This window comes from Entelurus aequoreus, linkage group LG27 (genome assembly GCF_033978785.1).
Source record: "Entelurus aequoreus isolate RoL-2023_Sb linkage group LG27, RoL_Eaeq_v1.1, whole genome shotgun sequence".
In the NCBI taxonomy this organism is placed as follows: Eukaryota; Metazoa; Chordata; class Actinopteri; order Syngnathiformes; family Syngnathidae; genus Entelurus; species Entelurus aequoreus.
The window spans coordinates 34,860,551-34,873,874 of record NC_084757.1 but is presented as its reverse complement, the minus strand read 5'-3'; the positions used below and the strand labels follow the sequence as shown (position 1 = coordinate 34,873,874).

General features: G+C 41.9%; 1 protein-coding gene across 1 annotated transcript in view; it reads left to right on the top strand.

Annotated features, from left to right (window-relative positions):
- Nucleotides 1-12,891, top strand: part of LOC133644302 (PR domain zinc finger protein 5-like) — an 81,443-nt gene extending 68,552 nt beyond the window's left edge. The window contains exons 14-16 of the mRNA XM_062038681.1: nt 3,376-3,461; nt 7,767-7,871; nt 9,186-12,891. Of these exons, the coding sequence (XP_061894665.1) occupies nt 3,376-3,461; nt 7,767-7,871; nt 9,186-9,350 (356 nt within the window). The 3' untranslated portion in view covers nt 9,351-12,891. The remainder of the gene's footprint in view (nt 1-3,375; nt 3,462-7,766; nt 7,872-9,185) is intronic.
- The last annotated feature ends 433 nt before the right edge of the window (nt 12,892-13,324 follow it).

Sequence of the window (13,324 nt, the reverse complement as noted above, 5' to 3'; positions counted from 1 at the left end):
TTTTTGAAGTGGAATTCTTTCCCATTCTTGCTTGATGTACAGTTTAAGTTGTTCAACAGTCTCCCTTCTCATATTTTAGCCTTCACACATTTTCAATGTCTGGACTACAGGCAGGCCAGTCTAGTACCCGCACTCTTTTACCATGAAGCCACGCTGTTGTAACACGTGGCTTGGCATTGTCTTGCTGAAATAAGCAGGGGCGTCCATGGTAACGTCGCTTGGATGGCAACATATGTTGCTCCAAAAGCTGTATGTACCTTTCAGCATTAATAGGGCCTTCACAGATGTGTAAGTTACCCATGTCTTGGCCACTAATACACCCCCATACCATCACACATGCTGCCTTTTACACTTTGTGCCTAGAACAATCCGGATGGTTCTTTTCCTCTTTGGTCCGGAGGACACGACGTCCACAGTTTCCAAAAACAATTTGAAATGTGGACTCGTCAGACCACAGAACACTTTTCCACTTTGCATCAGTCCATCTTAGATGAGCTCGGGCCCAGCGAAACCGGTGAAGCGTTTCTGGGTGTTGTTGATAAATGGCTTTCGTTTTGCATAATAGAGTTTTAACTTGCACTTACAGATGTAGCAACCAATTGTAGTTACCAACAGTGGTTTTCTGAAGTGTTCCTGAGCCCATGTGGTGATATCATTTACACACTGATGTCGCTTGTTGATGCAGTACCGCCTGAGGGATCCAAGGTGCGTAATATCATGGCTTACGTGCAGTGATTTCTCCAGATTTTCTGAACTTTTTGATGATATTACGGAGCGTAGATGGTGAAATCCCTAAATTCCTTGCAATAGCTGGTTGAGAAATGTTGTTCTTAAAGAATTTGCTCAGGCATTTGTTGACAAAGTGGTGACCCTCGCCCCGTCCTTGTTTGTGAATGACTGAGCATTTCATGGAATCTGCCTTTATACCCAATCATGGCACCCACCTGTTCCCAATTAGCCTGTTCACCTGTGGGATGTTCCAAATAAGTCTTTGATGAGCATTCCTCAACTTTCTCAGTCTTTTTTGCCACTTGTGCAAGCTTTTGTGAAACTTGTTGCAGGCATCAATTTCCAAATGAGCTAATATTTGCAAAAAACCCAAAGTTTCTCAGTTCGAACATTTAATATCTTGTCTTTGCAGTCTATTCAATTAAATATAAGTTGAAAAGGATTTGCAAATCATTGTATTCTCTTTTTATTTACCATTTACACAACGTGACAACTTCACTGCTTTTATGTTTTGTACAATGGCATTCTTTTTGTATTGTTTCACTTTCACAAATTCCTCAGTAAATTCACCAAAAGCACAGTCATGTAGTACAGTCGGTAATTGGTCTTTTGTAGTATAGTAGGTAGTACAGTGTACAGCAAATAATACAGTAGGTAGGACAGCAAGTAGTATAGTAGTAGTGCAGTGTAATGCAGTACAGGGCGATGTATTACAGTAAGTAGTACAGTAAGTATTTTGCAGTACCTGTGTTAGAAATGACAGGCAAGGTGTGCTGATATTAGCTGCAGATGAAGTACTTGCCTTGAATCATGTGTTCCCAACATGAAATACACATGTATTTCAACTGCACTTTATTACAGTATCTGAAGCAGGGGTGCTCATTACGTCGATCGCAAGCTACCGGTCGATCACGGAGGGTGTGTCAGTCGATCGCCAGCCAGGCATTAAAAAAATTGTCCTAAAAATGAACGATCATAAATCTTCACTATGACGTCACTTGATTGACATTCACGGCACCCGAAGGTCTTCTGAGATGACGCTGGCTGCTGCCAGCTCATTATTAAGAAAAAAATTACAGACAGGAAGGCAAGAAACACTTTTTATTTCAACAGACTCTGGCGCCGTACCTGTCGTCAAAACTCCAAAGAACGACTGCACAGTTGCACAATAAAAGCGCTGCTTCATCCTGCCTGCGCTAACAAAATAAGAGTCTCAGAAAGCTGGCGAGCACAAGCTAGCAAGCTACGGAGTTTGCCGCCAATGTATTTCTTGTAAAGTGTATACAAAGGAGTACGGAAGCTGTACAAATAAGATGCCAAAAACCAACCACTTTCATGTGGTATTGGACAGAAAGGAGGACTTTTTTTCTCCTCCATTTGAAAATGCGGACGTTATCAGCACCACTGTCTGATTCCTATCAATGCAAGTCATCAGAATCAGGTAATACACCAACTTATATTCTTGTCTTCATGAAAGAAAGAAATCTATATGTGTTAAACATGCTTGTATTATCATTAAACACCTTTAACTTATTAATAATATTAACTATTTGTGTTAAACATGCTTGCATTATATTTAAACACCTTTAACTTGTTAACAATATTAAGTATATGTGTTAAACATGCTTGTATTATCTTTAAACACCTTTAACTTGTTAACAATATTTACTATATGTGTTAAACATGCTTGTATTATCTTTAAACACTTTTAACTTATTAACAATATTAACTATATGTGTTAAACATGCTTTTATTATCATTAAACACCTTTAACTTGTTAACAATATTAACTACATGTGTTAAACATGCTTGCATTATCTTTAAAAACCTTTAACTTGTTAACAATATTAACTATATGTATTAAATATTCTTGTATTATCATTAAACACCTTTAATTTATTAACAATATTAACTATATGTGTTAAACATGCTTGTATTATCCTTAAACACCTTTAACTTGTTAACAATATTAACTATATGTGTTAAACATGCTTGTATTATCTTTAAACACCTTTAACTTGTCAACAATATTAACTATATGTGTTAAACATGCTTGTATTATCTTTAAACACCTTTAACTTATCAACAATATTAACTATATGTGTTAAACATGCTTACATTATCTTTAAACACCTTTAACTTGTTAACAATATTAACTATATGTATTAAACATGCTTGTATTATCATTAAACACCTTTCATTTATTAACAATATTAACTATATGTGTTAAACATGCTTGCATTATCATAAACTCCTTTAACTTGTTAACAAAAACATATATTTCATAAATAAGTAAATATATATTATATATATGAATGAGGTAGATCCCCGCGACTTGATCAATTGAAAAGTAGCTCGGCTGCAGAAAAAGTGTGAGCACCCCTGATCTAAAGTGTATTATATTCCAGTATTTGAACTGGTGTACAGTATTTCAGTATTAAAGTGTACTGCAGTATTTGTGTCGGTCAGTAAAAGTGTACTTGTGTAGTATTGAAGTATTTGTGCAATACTTGTGTAGTATTGCAGTATTTGTGTAATACTTGTGTGGTATTGCAGTATTTGTGTAATACTTGTGTTGTGTTGCAGTATTTGTGTAATACTTGTGTTGTGTTGCAGTATTTGTGTAATACTTGTGTTGTGTTGCAGGAGAGCGACCCTATCAGTGTCCGTACTGCGACAAAGCCTTCAGCAAGAATGATGGACTAAAGATGCACATCCGCACGCACACACGAGTATGTTGGACTTTATTATTTTATCATGTTTACTGTACTAATAACATCATATTCCATTACTGTGAACTATCATGTATTTGACACACATGATTAAGGACTATATACATTGATTGATGGATATTGTAGCCTAGCGCCCTGTAAGCATTAACACTTCCTCTTTGTTGTGGGTTTTTCCTTTGGGCTTTTGTTTTGGTAAACAGACGAGCGTTTGCCGCTCTGTAAGCATGAACACTTCTTGTTTGTGACGCATCAGGAAATTGACTTTTATTTTGGTAAACAGACGAGCGTTGGCCGCTCTGTAAGCATGACACTTCCTGTTTTTGATGCAGTAGGAAGTGGGCTTTTATTTTGGTAAACAGACGAGCGTTTGCCACTCTGTAAGCATGAACACTTCTTGTTTGTGACGCATCAGGAAATGGACTTTTATTTTGGTAAACAAACGAGCGTTGGCCGCTCTGTAAGCATGAACACTTCCTGTTTTTGATGCAGTAGGAAGTGGGCTTTTATTTTGGTAAACAGACGAGCGTTTGCCACTCTGTAAGCATGAACACTTCTTGTTTGTGACGCATCAGGAAATGGACTTTTATTTTGGTAAACAAACGAGCGTTGGCCGCTCTGTAAGCATGAACACTTCCTGTTTTTGATGCAGTAGGAAGTGGGCTTTTATTTTGGTGAACAGACGAGCGTTGGCCGCTTTGTAAGCATTAACACTTCCTGTTTGTGACGCAGCAGGAAGTGGGCTTTTATTTTGGCAAACAGACGAGCGTCGTCCGCTCCTGTTGGGAAGGGTTGGGGTCAAAGGTGAAAGGCTGAACAGCTGCTGAGGACTGAGGGTCAGCGGGTACAGATGTTGGATGTTAGCAGGGTCAGCGCAGAAGCAGTGCATTGTGGGTAAGCCGCGTGCTCTAAAAGCACGGCATGTGTTTCCTGACCTTTCACCTTTGACCTTTTGCTTCTCTTTTTTTCCTCCTTTATGGAAAGAAATACCTTCCTGGGTAAATCATCATTGAGAGCAGAATTACATCCTCTGTTTCCTGCACACACACACACACACACACACGCACACACACACACACACACACACACACACACACACACACACACACACACACACACACACACACAGACACACATGCAGACACACACACGCAGACACACACACACGAACACGCACGCACACACACACACAAGCAGACACACACGCACGCACGCACGCACACACACACACACACACACACACACACACACACACACACACACACACGCAGACACACACGCAGACACACACACACGCAGACACACACACACGAACACGCACACACACACACACACAAGCAGACACACACGCACGCACGCACGCACACACACACAAGCAGACACGCACACACGCACGCACGCACACACACACACAAAACTTTTGTATTCTGTGTGACTTGGTGCCCCGCCCACATGATAGCACTTTTCCCAGGCCCCCTTACTTCCTGCATTGAGCCGGTCACCATGGCAACAGAGCTGTAAGCCTGTGTTATCACTGCAAAAAGTAACAATGTTGTTTTGTTATCTTCTCGCCTTTTTCCCAGCCGTCACGGGATTATCTTTGAGTGACAGGACCAGAAGTGTAGGAGGGGCCACATTGACAGTAGGAGGAGCCACATTGATAGTAGGAGGAGCCACAGTGACAATAGGAGGAGCCACTGTGATAGTAGAACGGGTTATATTGACAGCAAGCGGAGCCACATTGACAGTAGGAGGGGCCACATTGATAGTAGGAGGAGCCACTGTGATAGTAGAAAGGGTTATATAGACAGTAGGAGGAAGTGAAGTGAATTATATTTATATAGCGCTTTTCTCTAGTGACTCAAAGCCACATTGATAGGCTTTGAGTCAAAGGGTTATATTGACAGTAGGAGGAGCCACATTGATAATAGGAAGGGTTATATTGACAGTAGGAGGAGCCACATTGATAGTAGGAGGAGCCAAACAGATAGTAGGAGGAGCCACATTGACAGTAGGAAGAGCCACATTGATAGTCGGAGGAGCCATATTGACAGGAGGAGGAGCCACATTGATAGTAGGAGGAGCCACATTGATAGTAGGAGGAGTCACATTGATAGTAGGAGGGGTAACATTGATAGTAGGAGGAGCCACAGTGATAGTAGGAGGAGCCACAGTGATAGTAGAAGGGGTTAAATTGATAGTAGGAGGAGTCACAGTGATAGTAGGAGGGGTAATATTGACAGTAGGAGGAGCCACAGTGATAGTAGGAGGAGCCACATTGATAGTAGAAGGGGTTACATTGATAGTAGGAGGAGCCACAGTGATAGTAGGAGGAGCCACATTGATAGTAGAAGGGGTTACATTGATAGTAGGAGGAGCCACAGTGATAGTAGGAGGAGCCACAGTGATAGTAGGAAGGGTTATATTGACAGTAGGAGGAGCCACATTGATAGTAGGAGGAGCCAAACTGATAGTAGGAGGAGCCACATTGATAGTAGGAAGAGCCACATTGATAGTCGGAGGAGCCATATTGACAGGAGGAGGAGCCACATTGATAGTAGGAGGAGCCACATTGATAGTCGGAGGAGCCATATTGACAGGAGGAGGAGCCACATTGATAGTAGGAGGAGCCACATTGATAGTAGGAGGAGTCACATTGATAGTAGGAGGGGTAACATTGATAGTAGGAGGAGCCACAGTGATAGTAGAAGGGGTTAAATTGATAGTAGGAGGAGTCACAGTGATAGTAGGAGGGGTAACATTGACAGTAGGAGGAGCCACAGTGATAGTAGGAGGGGCCACAGTGATAGTAGGAGGAGCCACATTGATAGTAGAAGGGGTTACATTGATAGTAGGAGGAGCCACATTGATAGTAGGAGGAGTCACAGTGATAGTAGGAGGAGCCACATTGATAGTAGAAGGGGTTACATTGATAGTAGGAGGAGCCACAGTGATAGTAGGAGGAGCCACAGTGATAGTAGGAGGAGCCACATTGATAGTAGAAGGGGTTACATTGATAGTAGGAGGAGCCACATTGATAGTAGGAGGAGCCACAGTGATAGTAGGAGGAGCCACATTGATAGTAGAAGGGGTTACATTGATAGTAGGAGGAGCCACAGTGATAGTAGGAGGAGCCACAGTGATAGTAGGAGGAGCCCCATTGATAGTAGAAGGGTTAAATTGATAGTAGGAGGCGTCACAGTGATAGTAGGAGGAGCCCCATTGATAGTAGAAGGGTTAAATTGATAGTAGGAGGCGTCACAGTGATAGTAGGAGGGGTAACATTCACAGTACGAGGAGCCACAGTGATAGTAGGAGGAGCCACATTGATAGTACAAGGGGTTACAGTGATAGTAGGAGGAGTCAAATTGATAGTAGGAGGAGTCACAGTGATAGTAGGAGGAGCCACATTGATAGTAGGAGGAGCCACATTGATAGTAGGAGGGGTAACATTGATAGTAGGAGGAGCCACAGTGATGCGTTTTAAGATGTGCAGCGAAGCCTGCTTCTTGTTAAAGTGGTGGCTGCATAGCAGTGTGTGATCTTCCAGTTCGGGGTGGGTCAGAGGTTTATTTATCATTTTAAAGTTTCAAAGTCAAAGTCAGGCGCAGCACGGTGGCACAGGGGTTAGTGCATGTGCCTCACAATACGAAGGTCCTGAGTAGTCCTGAGTTCAATCCCGGGATCTTTCTGTGTGGAGTTTGCATGTTCTCCCCGTGACTACGTGGGTTCCCTCCGGGTACTCCGGCTTCCTCCCACCTCCAAAGACATGCACCTGGGGATAGGCCCCTCCCACCTCCAAAGACATGCACCTGGGGATAGGCCCCTCCCACCTCCAAAGACATGCACCTGGGGATAGGCCCCTCCCACCTCCAAAGACATGCACCTGGGGATAGGTTGATTGGCAACACTTAGTGTGTGAATGTTGTCTGTCTATCTGTGTTGGCCCTGTGATGAGGTTTGCGACTTGTCCAGGGTGTACACCGCCTTCCGCCCCAATGCAGCTGAGATAGGCTCCAGCACCCCCCGCGACCCCAAAAGGGACAAGCGGTAAAAAATGGATGGATGGAGTTTCAAAGTCAGCGCATGTTGCTTCAAAAGCAAACATCTGATGACCTCAAATTGTTACAAGGTCATGACAATCTTTTTAGTCTACATGAACACTGAGTGTGTGTGTGTGTGTGTGTGTGTGTGTGTGTGTGTGTGTGTGTGTGTGTGTGTGTGTGTGTGTGTGTGTGTGTGTGTGTGTGTGTGTGTGTGTGTGTGTGTGTGTGTGTGTGTGTGTGTGTGTGTGTGTGTGTGTTGCAGGAGAAACCCTACAAGTGCAGTGAGTGTAACAAGGCCTTCAGTCAGAAAAGAGGACTGGATGAACACATGAGGACTCACACAGGAGAGAAACCTTTCCAGTGTGATGTGAGTACACAATACTGCAGTACTACAACTATTCACCACTGCAGTACTACAACTATTCACCACTGCAGTACTCTTCTACTACAACTATTCACCACTGCAGTACTCTTCTACTACAACTATTCACCACTGCAGTACTACAACTATTCACCACTGCAGTACTCTTCTACTACAACTATTCACCACTGCAGTACTACAACTATTCACCACTGCAGTACTCTTCTACTACAACTATTCACCACTGCAGTACTCTTCTACTACAACTATTCACCACTGCAGTACTCTTCTACTACAACTATTCACCACTGCAGTACTACAACTATTCACCACTGCAGTACTACAACTATTCACCCCTGCAGTACTCTTCTACTACAACTATTCACCACTGCAGTACTACAACTATTCACCACTGCAGTACTCTTCTACTACAACTATTCACCACTGCAGTACTCTTCTACTACAACTATTCACCACTGCAGTACTCTTCTACTACAACTATTCACCACTGTAGTACTCTTCTACTACAACTATTCACCACTGTAGTACTCTTCTACTACAACTATTCACCACTGCAGTACTCTTCTACTACAACTATTCACCACTGTAGTACTCTTCTACTACAACTATTCACCACTGTAGTACTCTTCTACTACAACTATTCACCACTGTAGTACTCTTCTACTACAACTATTCACCACTGTAGTACTCTTCTACTACAACTATTCACCACTGCAGTACTCTTCTACTACAACTATTCACCACTGCAGTACTCTTCTACTGCAACTATTCACCACTGCAGTACTCTTCTACTACAACTATTCACCACTGTAGTACTCTTCTACTACAACTATTCACCACTCGTCACATGTCTCAGACCTGCCTCGTGTGTGTGTGTGTGTGTGTGTGTGTGTGTGTGTGTGTGTGTGTGTGTGTGTGTGTGTGTGTGTGTGTGTGTGTGTGTGTGTGTGTGTGTGGAGTGAGTCCAGATGTGGTGCTGATGTGCAGGGAGCAGGTTTAACTTAAGATGTTCAAACCAACACACATTTTTTTTAAAGAATAGTTTTCTATAACACACTTTTTAAAATAGTTTATTTACTGTTAATATATTTTATTTATTTAAAATAATATATTGTAAAACGTGTAGAAAAACCAACACACTGTTTTTGAAAAGCACATGCTTGTATAGTACATTTGTATATTTTTATATAACACATTTACAAAATGTGGAAGAGCGTGAGGCAGTTGTATGATTGTGGTGACGTGTTGAGGTGTGTGAAGAAGTTTTGAGGAAGCCATGTTGTCTTGGTCCTCCACCAGGTGTGCGACCTGTCCTTCAGCCTGAAGAAGATGCTGAGTCGACACAAGTTGACCCACAACCCCAACCGTCCAATGGCGGAGTGCCAGCTGTGCCACAAGAAGTTCACCAGGAACGACTACCTCAAAGTGCACATGGAGAACGTCCACGGAGAAACCGAGAGCTAGGACTCCTCCAAGAACCGGACACCTTGGTGGATCCTGAAGGTCTTTGGTGATCTCGCTGCTGTCCGTCACACTCAAGTCTTACATTTCCTGTCTGACCTAGTACTAGTACTAGTCCTAGTTAGTTAAAAGTACTAGTACGAGTCCTACTACTTTTATACTCGCAGTACTGTGGAAATGTCCAGCAGTTATATCCATGACCAGTCTACTTCCTGCTACTACTTCCTGCTACTACTTCCTGTTTATACTTCCTGTTTATACTTCGTGATTCTAATTCCTTCCTCTAAGTCCTTCTACTACTTCCTGCTACTACTTCCTCTCTCTACTTCCTGCTACTACTTCCTCCCTCTACTTCCTGCTACTACTTCCTCTCTTTACTTCCTGCTACTACTTCCTCTCTCTACTTCCTGCTACTACTTCCTGTTTCTACTTCCTGTTTATACTTCCTGATTCTAATTCCTTCCTCTAAGTCCTTCTACTACTTCCTGCTACTACTTCCTCTCTCTACTTCCTGCTACTACTTCCTCCCTCTACTTCCTGCTACTACTTCCTCTCTTTACTTCCTGCTACTACTTCCTCTCTCTACTTGCTGCTACTACTTCATGTTTCTACTTTCTGCTACTACTTCCTCTCTCTACTTTCTGCCTCTAATTCCTTCCTCTAAGTCCTGCTACTACTTCCTCTCTCTACTTCCTGCTACTACTTCATGTTTCTACTTCCTGCTACTACTTCCTCTCTCTACTTCCTGCTACTGCTTCATGTTTCTACTTCCTGCTACTACTTCCTCTCTCTTCGTCCTGCTTCTAATTCCTTCCTCTAAGTCCTGCTACTACTTCCTCTCTCTAATTCCTGCTACTACTTATTCTCTCTACTTCCTGCTACTACTTCATGTTTCTACTTCCTGCTACTACTTCCTCTCTCTACTTCCTGCTACTACTTCATGCTACTACTTCCTGTTTCTACTTCCTGTTTATACTTCCTGATTCTAATTCCTTCCTTTAAGTCCTGCTACTACTTCCTGCTACTACTTCCTCTCTCTACTTCCTGCTACTACTTCATGTTTCTACTTCCTGCTACTACTTCCTCTCTTTACTTCCTGCTACTGCTTCCTCTCTCTACTTCCTGCTTCTAATTCCTGTTTCTACTTCCTGCCCCTAATTCCTGCTTCTACTTCCTGCTACTACTTAATACTACTACTTCCTGTTTCTACTTCCTGATTCTAATTCCTTCCTCTAAGTCCTGCTACTACTTCCTGCTACAACTTCCTCTCTCTACTTCCTGCTACTACTTCATGTTTCTACTTCCTGCTACTACTTCCTCTCTCTACTTCCTGCTACTGCTTCCTCTTTCTACTTCCTGCTTCTAATTCCTGTTTCTATTTCCTGCCCCTAATTCCTGCTACTACTTCCTCTTTCTAATTACTTTTTCTAGTTCCTGCTGTTACTTCCTGTTTATACTTCGGGCATCCATAGACATCTTATAAGTAGACACAGCATTGGCTGCTGTGACGCGAGAAATTGGGCCGCCATCTTGAAGTGGTGATGAGGAGCCGGCGAGCAGCCTAAACTGACAGTTGACAGGTAGAAAACAAAGATGGTGTTCAGCGTTTTCCTGCTCAAATGAGCGGACCGTTGAAAATAGGAATCGGGGGATTACTTTTCACAAGTAAGATTTAACATTAACGTACCATTGGTTGTATTTTGTGAAAATATTATTACCACAGAGTTGATCTTCAATAGTACTGATTATGATGCATTCTCATTTTAGGCAAAGTATAAGACAATACTTTCTTAACAGTATAGTTGTAACCAGGAATAAGTCTTCAAGTAACAATATTCAAATACTAACATTGTTGGGTAAGACAGAATTTTGTTTTATTCTGAATGCAGTGAAACAGATTGGTGGTTTTAGCTGATATAAAGACTTTCAGGTGTTTATGTTGAAGTATTTGGCAGACGCTTTTATCCAAAGCGACATACATATAAAACAATCACTCTAAATATGATCATTTAAGTTAAGAATGTAATACAACATATCAATACGAAGTGTCAAGACAGAATAAACTCTGCAGTCTATAGGTCCCTAAGATATATAGATATCTAATGTATTCATACATTGTTTATGTAGGATATACGCATGTATATATATAACCTAATCATATTGTTTCTTCAATTTAAAAAAGCTGACCGTTTTTCCCCTTCTCTGGGATTATATTCCCAGTTTTGATCTCGTACGTCTGGTCACTTATAGCATATAAGAATAATCTATTACTGTTACGCAAACTATGAATAATAAAACACGCCAAAACATATGTCCTTTATCATAGCTACATGTATGACAAAAAAGCGGGTAAAAATCAGTGGTATTCAGTGAGGCAAAATAAATTAAATGCAGTTCATTGCTCCTGCCAAATAAATTGCACTGAGTGAAGCGGATCACCACTCCAAGATGGCGGCCCCGCGTCTCGTCAGCGCCAGTAGGCAGTAGCGCTCCATGCTGCGTACCCTTACAAGATGTCTATGCCTGCATCTAAGTCCTGCTACTACTTCCCGTTTCTACTTCCTGCTTCTAATTCCTGCTATTACTTCCTGTTTCTACTCCCTGCCTCTACGTCCTGCTACTACTTCCTGTTTCTACTTCCTGCCCCTAATTCCTGCTACTACTTCCTGTTTCTACTTCTTGCCTTTAATTCCTACTACTACTTCCTGTTTCTACTTCCTGCTACTTCTTCCTGCTTCTACGTCTTCCCTTTAATTTCTGCTATTACTTCCTGTGTCTACTTCCTGGTACTACTTGATGTTACTACTTCCTGCCATTGCTTCCTGCTATTACTTCCTTCCTCCGATCCCTGTTTCTACTTCCTGCTACTACCTCCTACTTCTACTTCTACGTCTGCGTCCTGCCTCTAATTCATGCTTCCATTACTCCTTGCTACTACTTCCTGTTTATATGTCCTGTATTTACTTCATGCCTCTACTTCCTGCCTCTAATTCCTGCTCCTGTTTCCTCCTACTTCCGGTTTCTACTACTTGCTTTTAATTTCTGCTATTACTTTCTGCCTTTACTTCCTGCCTTTACTTCCTGTTACTACTTCCTGCTTATACTTCTTGCCTTTAATTTCTGCTGCTACTTCCTGCTTCTACTACTCCTTGCTACTACTTCCTTCTAATGCGTCCCGCTTTTCATTTATGCTACTACTTAATGCTTTATTCCTTCGACTACTTCTTTTGACTACTTCCTGTTTCTACTTCCTTCTATTACCTCCTGCCACTACTTCCTGCTTCCTGCAACAACACAGTATGTAGTACAGTAACTACTTCCTGCCACAACACAGTATGTAGTACAGTAACTACTTCCTGCAACAACACAGTATGTAGTACAGTGACTACTTCCTGCAACAGCACAGTATGTAGTACAGTAACTACTTCCTGCAACAACACAGTATGTACTACAGTAACTACTTCCTGCAACAACACAGCATGTAGTACAGTGACTACTTCCTGCAACAACACAGTATGTAGTACAGTAACTACTTCCTGCCACAACACAGTATGTAGTACAGTAACTACTTCCTGCAACAACACAGTATGTAGTACAGTAACTACTTCCTGCAACAACACAGTATGTAGTACAGTAACTACTTCCTGCAACAGCACAACATGTAGTACAGTAACTACTTCCTGCAACAACACAGTATGTAGTACAGTAACTACTTCCTGCAACAACACAGTGTGTAGTACAGTAACTACTTCCTGCAACAACACAGTATGTAGTACAGTAACTACTTCCTGCAACAACACAGTATGTAGGACAGTAACTACTTCCTGCCACAACACAGTATGTAGTACAGTAACTACTTCCTGCAACAACACAGCATGTAGTACAGTAACTACTTCCTGCAACAACACAGTATGTAGTACAGTAACTACTTCCTGCCACAACACAGTATGTAGTACAGTAACTACTTCCTGCAACAA